The 9,657-nt window shown below is 37.0% G+C and overlaps 1 protein-coding gene across 1 annotated transcript in view; it reads left to right on the top strand.

Moving 5' to 3' along the window:
* The window catches only part of LECT2 (leukocyte cell derived chemotaxin 2), an 11,530-nt gene extending 5,571 nt beyond the window's left edge, over positions 1-5,959 (top strand). The window contains exon 4 of the mRNA XM_040444535.1: positions 5,659-5,959. Coding sequence (XP_040300469.1) covers positions 5,659-5,825 — 167 coding nt within the window. The 3' untranslated portion in view covers positions 5,826-5,959. The remainder of the gene's footprint in view (positions 1-5,658) is intronic.
* Positions 5,960-9,657: the final 3,698 nt, after the last annotated feature.

The following is a 9,657-nucleotide window of genomic DNA, read 5'->3' as shown; positions in this document are numbered from 1 at the left end:
CACCCACCCTTTCCTCCCTCCCACCCCCCATCAACCCTCAGTTTGCTCTCAGTTTTTAAGAGTCTCTTATGCTTTGGCTCTCTCCCACCCTAACCTCTTTTTTTTTTTCCTTCCCCTACTCCATGGGTTTCTGTTAAGTTTCTCAGGATCCACGTAAGAGTGAAACCATATGGTATCTGTCTTTCTCTGTATGGCTTATTTCACTTAGCATCACACTCTCCAGTTACATCCACGTTGCTACAAAGGGCCATATTTCGTTCTTTCTCATTGCCACGTAGTACTCCATTGTGTATATAAACCACAATTTCTTTATCCATTCATCAGTTGATGGACATTTAGGCTCTTTCCATAATTTGGCTATTGTTGAGAGTGCTGCTATAAACATTGGGGTACAAGTACCCCTATGCATCAGTACTCCTGTATCCCTTGGGTAAATTCCTAGCAGTGCTATTGCTGGCTCATAGGGTAGGTCTATTTTTAATTTTCTGAGGAACCTCCACACTGCTTTCCAGAGTGGCTGCACCAATTTGCATTCCCACCAACAGTGCAAGAGGGTTCCTGTTTCTCCACATCCTCGCCAGCATCTATAGTCTCCTGATTTGTTCATTTTGGCCACTCTGACTGGCGTGAGGTGATATCTGAGTGTGGTTTTGATTTGTATTTCCCTGATAAGGAGCGACGTTGAGCATCTTTTCATGTGACTGTTGGCCATCCGGATGTCTTCTTTAGAGAAGTGTCTATTCATGTCTTCTGCCCATTTCTTCACTGGGTTATTTGTTTTTCGGGTGTGGAGTTTGGTGAGCTCTTTATAGATTTTGGATACTAGCCCTTTGTCCGATATGTCATTTGCAAATATCTTTTCCCATTCCGTTGGTTGCCTTTTAGTTTTGTTGGTTGTTTCCTTTGCTGTGCAGAAGCTTTTGATCTTCATAAGGTCCCAGTAATTCACTTTTGCTTTTAATTCCCTTGCCTTTGGGGATGTGTCGAGTAAGAGATTGCTACGACTGAGGTCAGAGAGGTCTTTTCCTGCTTTCTCCTTTAAGGTTTTGATGGTTTCCTGTCTCACATTCAGGTCCTTTATCCACTTTGAGTTTATTTTTTGTGAATGGTGTGAGAAAGTGGTCTAGTTTCAACCTTCTGCATGTTGCTGTCCAGTTCTCCCAGCACCATTTGTTAAAGAGACTGTCTCTTTTCCATTGGATATTCTTTCCTGCTTTGTCAAAGATTAGTTCACACAGCCTAAAATTTATACCATAAACCTTACTTCTAGCTGTCCTCAAAGGCAACTGCCACCATTAAGCAGGATGGCTGTACACTGGGGAAGGAGAAAGAATTGCGCTTCTCAGAGACTACTGGACACTTGCTCAACAACGGAGACTTAATTCTTGGACACCCGAAAGGCCAATGTGGTCAATCAGTCAGAATAGAGGCTTCTAGGGTCAGGTGATCAACGTAGATTTTCACGAGGGTCCATCTGACAGTGGTCCCAGTGTGTCCACAAATCCACTCTCTGGTAATTTCCCCCGTTTCAGAATGCATAATTGGAATCAGCACACTCGCTGATGGCAGAATGTTGTACGAGCAGGAGAGCTGGATCACTTGGTACATATGTACCTTCTGCTCTAACAGCTACTGCGTTTCCCAAAACAGAAGTTCCAATTTACACTCCAACGAGGAGTGTGTAACAGTTCCGGTTGCTCCATACACAATACTTGGTGCTATCTTCCAACTTTCCACTTCAGCAATTCTTTTTTTTTTTAAGTTAATTTATTTATTTTGAGAGAGAGAGAGAGAGAGAGAGAGCAAGCAGGCAAGGGGCAGAGAGAGGGAGAGAAAGAATCCCAAGCAGGCTCCACACGGTCAGTGCAAAGCCCAACATGAGGCTCAAACTCATGAGTCATGAGATCATGACCTGAGTCAAGATCAAGAGTTGAACACTTAACTGAGCCACCCAAGTGCCCCCCCCCATTTCAGCCATTGTGATGAGTATATAGTGGCATCTCATCGGCTTTATTTATTTTTATTTAGATCCAAGTTAATTAACATATAGTGTAGTATTGGTTTCAGGAGTAGAATTCGGTGACTCATCACTTACATAAAACACTCAGTGCTCATCACAAGTACCGTCTTTAATACCCATCACCTATTTAGCCCAACCCCCACCCACCTCCTTCCATCAACCCTGTTTGCTCTTTATAGTTAAGAGCTTCTTATGGTTTGCCTCCGTTTTTATCTTTACTTTTCCTTCCCTTCGCCTATATTCACCTGTTTTAGTTCTTAAATTCCACATATAAGTGAAATCATATGGTATTTGTCTTTCTCTGATGGACTTATTTAGCTTAGCATAATACACTCTAGTTCCATCCATATTATTGCAAATGGCAAGATTTCATTGTTTCTGATGACTGAATATTCCATTATATATATATACCACATCTTCTTAATCCATTCATCAGTCAATAGACATGTGTACTCTTTCAATAGTTTAACTGTTCTTAATAGCATTGTTATGAACATTGGGGTGCATGTGCCTCTTTGAATCTGCATTTTTGTATCCTTTGGATAAATAAATACCTAGTAGTGCAACTGCTGGGTCATAGGGTAGTCCTACTTTTAATTTTTTGAGGAACCTCCATTCTGTTTTCCAGAGTGGCTACTCCAGTTTGCATTCCCATCAACAGTACAAAGGGTTCCCCTTTCTCCACATCCTCTTCAACATGTTGTTTCCTGAGTTGTTAATTTTAGCTATTCTGACAGGTATGAGGAAGTACTTCATTGCGGTTTTGTTTTTTATTTCCTTGATGATGAGTGTTGTTGACCATATTTTTCACAAGTCTGTTAGCCATCTAATTTCTTTGGAAAAGTGTCTATTCATGTCCTCCACCCATTTCTTCACTGGATTGTTTTTGGGTTTTGAATTTGAGAAGTTCTTTATAGATTTTGGATATTAACCCTTTACCTGACATGTCATTATTGGCTTTAACTTACATTTTCCTGGTGGCTAATGCAACGGAGCACCTTTTTGTATTTATTGATAGCATGGATATTATCTTTTGTGAGGTGCCTATTCAATTATTTCTCCCTGTGTTTTCTGCATTTTTCTTATTGGCACGTAGGAGCTTTTTGTATATTGTAGATGAGTCGTCTGTCAGATCTATGTATTGTAAATATCTTCTCCCACTTCATGGGTTACCTTTACACTTTATTTTTGCTGTCTTTTAATAAACAAAAATTCTTATTTTTCTTTTAGTCCAATTTGGTAATATTTTCCTTTATTGATAACATGTTTTTACCTGTTTAAGACACATTTGCCCATCATAAAGTCATAAAGGTATTTTTTTCTTCTGTTTTATTGCTTCATCTTTCATAGATTTATAATCCACTTGGAATTGGGTTCTGTGTAAGGAATGAGATAGGGATCAAGATCTTTTTTTCTCACATTACTTTCTGACTCAGTACCATTAAGCTGAAAAGACTATTTTTTCCCCCTACTCTAATGCAGTATAGTCTTTTGTGGTAAGTCATGGTCTGAATAAACATGGGTTTGTTTCTGATTTTTCTATTGTATTTCATTGGTCAATGTGTCGATCTTACACAAATTTCCAACTGTCTTAATTACTGTAGCTTTAAAATACATCTTGGGAGCGCCTGGGTGGCTCAGTTGGTTAAGCGTCCAACTCTTGATTTTGGCTTAGATCATGGTCTCATGGTTCATGAGATTGAACCCCACGTGGGGCTCTGCACTGACAGTGTGGAGCCTTCTTGGGATTTTCTTTCTCTCTCTCTCTGCCCCTACCCCACTTGCACTCCCTCTCTCTAAAAATAAATATTAAAAACCAAAAACACATCTTGATATAAATCTTTCAAATTTATTCTTTCAGATTGCCTTGACAATTCTTCCTCATGTGCATTTCCAAATATATTACAAAATCAGTTTATCAGGGGCATCTAGTTGGCTCAGTCAGTTAAGCTTCTGACTCTTGATCTCAGCTCAATGATCTAGAGTGCCTCATGATCACATGGTTGATGAGTTTGAGCTCTTCAAACTCATGGAGTTTGACAGCGTGGAGACTGCTTGGGATTTTCTCTCTCCCACTCTCTATGACCCTCCTCCACTTACACACACACACACACACACACACACACACACACACTCTCTCTCTCTCTCTCTCTCTCTCTCTCTCTCTCAAAATAAACAAACTTTAAAAAGTACATTAAAAAAAGAATCAGTTTATCAATTTCCACCAAAAATTCTGCTGGGACTTTGGGTTTGCATTGACTACACAGATGAAATCGAGAACTGATATCTTAAAAGTAATGAGTCTTCTAATTAATTAACGTTATATTCTCCATTTATTTAGTTCTTCCTGTACTGTTATATTAGTTGTCACATTGGCTTGCAGGGTTGAAATTGTGCACATATTGTTTAACATGCATATAAGACACATTATATTGATTCTGTTTAGATCTTCTAAATCAGCAATGTCCACAGAAATACAAGTCACATAGATAATTTAAAATTCTCTAGTTATATTACGAAAGTTAAAAAATAGGTAAAATTAATTTTAATAATATATTTTATTTAATTCAGTGTCTATAATATTATTTTAAAATGCAACATAAAAATTACTAGTATTTTACTTTTGCTGTACTGTCTTCAAAATCCAGCATGCATCTTATACTCAAAGTGCATTTAATTCAGATGAGCTACATTTCAAGTGCAGACTGGCCACTTGTGGCTAGTGGCTACCATGTCAGACAGCACAATTTTGTCTACTTGGCTGTTTTCACTGATATGTGTATTAAAATCTTCTAGTGTGTTTCTATTTCTCCCTGTTTCTCCAGTAGTCTCTGCCTTATATAGATGGTTTGTGTTTAGTGTGCAGGTGGTTGTAAATGCTGTATCTTCATTGGATTTAGCATTACAAATTGTCCTCCTTTGTTTTGTTTCAATGCTTTTTGTCCCGAATCCGAATCTCTGATAACAGAATCATAACCCTTGCTTTCCTTATTGTTTCCATTTGCTTGACAAATCTTGATCCAGCCCTTTATTTTTTGCCTTTTTCAACTGTTGTATTTTACTGTATATAGGATATAATTGGGTTTTGCTTTTTAAGCTAGTAGGAACATTTTTTTAACAGATGAGTTAACATTTATAGATATAACTCAAATATGTGGTCTCAACATTGTCATATTACATTATGATGATAGTATTACAATAACTCCACCAATCTATTTGGTGGGTCTTTGTCTTTAAAATTATTTTCTTTGGGTATTTAGTAAGAGTTTCAATCTTGTGCCAATTATGTCCACTTTTATTTGTCTTTAAAAGTCTCATCATTTTATAAGAATATGTCTTAGAGTTGAAATTGTTCTGGGTGAGAACAAGAAAATATGTTAATAGTCTCAATTTTCTCAGCTAGCGTTTTTCTGTTATTCCTCAATGTCTTTATTAAATTTTCATATGAATCTGTTTTCCCTTCGGCATCTTGTAATTTTAGTCATTTCTGGTATGATTTTGTCATCTTCCTCAATTTCCTCATTGAGTTCAATCAACTCATTTTTTTTGTCTTTTCTTCCATTTCTGTTATTTTTTGAATTTCTGATTCAAGGCTACTAAAACCCAGATAAAAACTAATTTAATTTCTTTTCTTTTAGGTTTTTGTATAAAAATGTTCCATATTAAGCCAATTAAATATAAAGGTTCCATCAAGAAGGGAGAAAAACTGGGAACTGTATTGCCCTTGCAGAAAGTTCATCCTGGCATACAATCCCATATACATATTGAAAACTGTGACTTGAGTGATCCTACTGCATATCTCTAAGTAGAAGACAGATGACCAGATCTTCTAAATAGAAAACCATCTTCTTAAAAACGTGGATGCATATCCTACTTTTCAAGAAATTTGTGTCCAAATAAAAACATGATGAGTGCAAAATAGAAAATAGTGTTTTATTTCAACTCATTGCCACTCTGATTTTTGATTGTCAACTAATTTCTGAGAGTTCTCTGATTTTTCTGTTACATATGGGATCTGAGGGGTTCTGCTTGTTTGTTTACATTTCCTTAGTCTTCAATACATAGGATTAACAAACATGACTTCCAGCTATCCAGGCTGCATTTTTGGTACTTCTAAAACTAGCTACCTTTCTGCTTGAAAATAAGAAAAAGGCTGAAGTTATTTTCTTGGTACAAGAAGAGAATGTTGCACAATGCTAGACACACATGCACAAATATTGAGTGAACAAATGAGAATTAAACTTTAGTTAAGGTATTGAAAAGTTTCAGCAAAGCAATATCCTCAGGTATGTCAAACTGGTCACAGGGTGAGGAGCTTGCATGGATTAAGACAGAGTTTGCTGGTCTGCACAACCACACTTCCCCACACTATATCAACAAGATTTTCTAAATCATAAATGATGGCATTCCAAGAAAATATATTAGTAGTCTCAATTTCAGCAAGAGCACATTATAGGAAGCACTGGAATGAGAAAGAGGTCTATCTTAACGTGAAGTATCTCCTGGAACCAAGTCAGTCAGCCTCATCTAGCCATATGCATATCGTAGCCACTTATTTCTACACTTTATTTTTTTTTTTAAGTAGGCTTCATGCCCAGCACAGTGTCTAATGTGGGGCTTGAACTCACAACCCTGAGATCACAACCCAAGCTGAGATCAAGAGTCAGATGCTTAACCCACTGAGCCACCCTGGTGCCCCTCTACACATCACTTTAAATCTAGATCATTCTTCCTTAGTTATGTTGACAACAGGTAGGAAGGGGAAAAAAGACCATACAACTATTCAAAGGACCAGAAATAACTGGCTCCCTGGATTTTAGTTAGTGAGAAATGAGTAGGTTGATTTATCATTCTGGAAACTTTTCACGAATTTTTGCTTAAATCCTTTTGGAATTCCAGTGAGAAGATTCCATTCTTACTACAGATGTACTAATGGAAAACGTAATTAACTGAACTTTACTAATGGAGAAGTAGCTGCATTTGTATGCTAGGACATGTACATACAAATGTTCATAATATAACTATTTGTCATGGCAAAACCTGAACAACTCACATCCCCGTGGACAGCTGATATGAACAAATGAACTGTGTGATTTAGCACAGAATGGAATAGTGTCTAGAAGTCATAATAAATGAGCCTCGGCTAAACATGACAAAATGGATGAATCACAACAATATACTTTTGAGTAAAAACAAGTACTTAAGGTTACATATAATATGATACTCTTTTTAGAAAGTCAAAATAATTAAAACCAAAACATAATTTTTAGGAACACATACAAGTGTGGTAAGAATATACAAAAAGGAAATCAAGCAAATAATGAAGACTAATTATCTCAGAAGTGAATAAGGGAAACCACACAGAAAAATTTAAGTTCTTGTTATGTCATTGTTGTCATTTTAGAGCTGGGGGGTGATTTCATGAGTATTTATTCTGATATGTTATACTGGTAACAAGACGTGAAGGTGGGTGGTCAAGAAGAACGAGGAGTTAATGAAGACTCTTCAGTTCAGAGTCTCTACTACACAACTGGTTTATCCTCACATCCAGGTGATAGTATTCTCTACCGTATCATGACACTTCATACAAGGCTAACAAGAGTTTGATTCTTAGTTAAAACAAAACCTATAACCAACACTCTCTGGTTGGATCATCTACCTTATTGATTCCTTATGGCCAAATAACTTTAGGTTGTTTCCGGAAATTAAATTCGCTTTCAAAGGACAAAGACTGTGTTCCCACTGAGAACACAAAATAGGCAATAGCATGGAGACTTCAAAGACAGTTTTTAAAGGAGCCCTAAAATGTTTGAACAATAAATAATCAACCTTCCTAAGCGATTGTTTAAAAGACCAAACTCATTGCCTGGAACTGAGAGCTTCCCCAAGAACGCTGCCTTCTGCCTAGAACTGGATAAGCACTCTCATATCTGTTGAATGGAAATGCAAACTTTAGACCCAAGGATTACTCTTATGAAGAACCAGAATACAGCGCCCTCTGGTGCATCAGAAGGTTTTGTTTTTTAATTTCCTTTTCCTTTTAGATCTGGGTGTCAACATCTTCAAAGTATTGTTAAGGTTCAAATGATAGGAAAGTGATAGTACTAAATAACTTATTTTTCCTTTGTGAAATGATAGCAAAATATACTTCAAAAATTGTGTCAGGTTTGATGACTAAATTAGTAACGGAAACAAAATTACTTTTTACTTACAAAATGTTCTGAGTTTTCTGCAGGAAGGTAATTTAATGGAAGGACAAGATAAGTGGCCATTTTAATCTAGAATCCTCTAATCTTAAGTAAACAGTACTTTTCATAGGCTTCCAAAGTAAATGGAGACATCTTCATTAGATAAAGCATCAAAAATACTCTGTATTTTCTTGTCTTGATTTTGGCTATCCTAAAAATGTTTGCTATTCAATTTATAAAGCCAATAAAAGTCAGACCAACCAGGGTCATGTAATTAAGCTGATCAATTTTACTGAGTTGTCTTTGTAAGGGTTATTTTATTGTCTAGTTCACTACGTCTGACTACTGGGTCCCTAAAAACCACCAATTACAGCAGCAACTGTAAAAGAGGCCACTGGTACTCATTATCGTTCTGCGTTAGTAGGTAACAGGGAGAAACTCCCATCTTGATCTCCCTTCTTTAGTCCCTCTCTTTGCTCTCTGGTGAAACCACCACTGGCATCCCACCACCTTACCATTCAGGTATATATACTCCTCCCTGACTCCTCCACCATGTCATGTTAGAGTAATACCCGATGAGACCGAAAGTTTACCTCTTCACTATTTCCACCATTACTCTGATCTTCAACCAGCCCGACCCTCCATCTTGGTTATCCTATTTCCTTTATGTTTGTCCCGTTATCCTAACCAGACTTTGAGTGCCTTCTTATATGCCGCTTCTGTAGTCTCCTGGAATCGTAAGGTATAAAGGACATGCTCTGCAATAGTAACAACTGTCTTTAAGAAACTGGTTTTATTTTTTAACCAGTATATGAGCTCCACTCCCACTTACTGAGGGTATACTAATGTACCACACACCAGTCTGAGAGTCTCAAACACAAAAGTAAATGAGGTAAGACGCCCGCTCTTACACAGCTTGCCCTGAGAAAGAACACGGGGGCAGGGCTGAGAATGCTTGCACAAATACACGCTCTAAAAAAGGCAGATCTAAAATATGCTCTTTTTAAAAAAACTACCACGTACAAACCACAATGTATTCTATTCTAATTTCTTTAACAGGTGAGAATATTTAAAATGTTTTCCTAATTAAAAAATGTTCAGAACTGTAAAGTAATAAACACTTCTTTTTTCTTTTTACTTTAAGTTTAGATGAAGCAACTTTTTAAGTTGCTTTCTGAGAAAGAAACAAGATATCAAGGGAAGGCATAAGGGAACAAGTCTGGAAATGCAAGTACCTAAGTAAAATTTACTGAGAGTCTACTATTTGCTAAGTATTATGCTACATGCTAGGATGCAACAGTGGGCAAAACCCAACAGTGATCTTGCATTGATAAAGCTTACAGTGCAGTAAAATTAACAGATAATAATCATAGAAGCAAATGGCAAATTTCAATAACGGTGAGTGCCACAAACAGAAGTCACAGAGTGTGGAAAGTCAGAAGCTTCCCT

This window comes from Herpailurus yagouaroundi, unplaced genomic scaffold (assembly GCF_014898765.1).
Source record: "Herpailurus yagouaroundi ecotype Mexico unplaced genomic scaffold, PumYag 192, whole genome shotgun sequence".
Lineage (NCBI taxonomy): Eukaryota > Metazoa > Chordata > Mammalia > Carnivora > Felidae > Herpailurus > Herpailurus yagouaroundi.
Note: the sequence above shows the minus strand (reverse complement) of the source record. Positions and strands in the feature narration are given on the sequence as shown.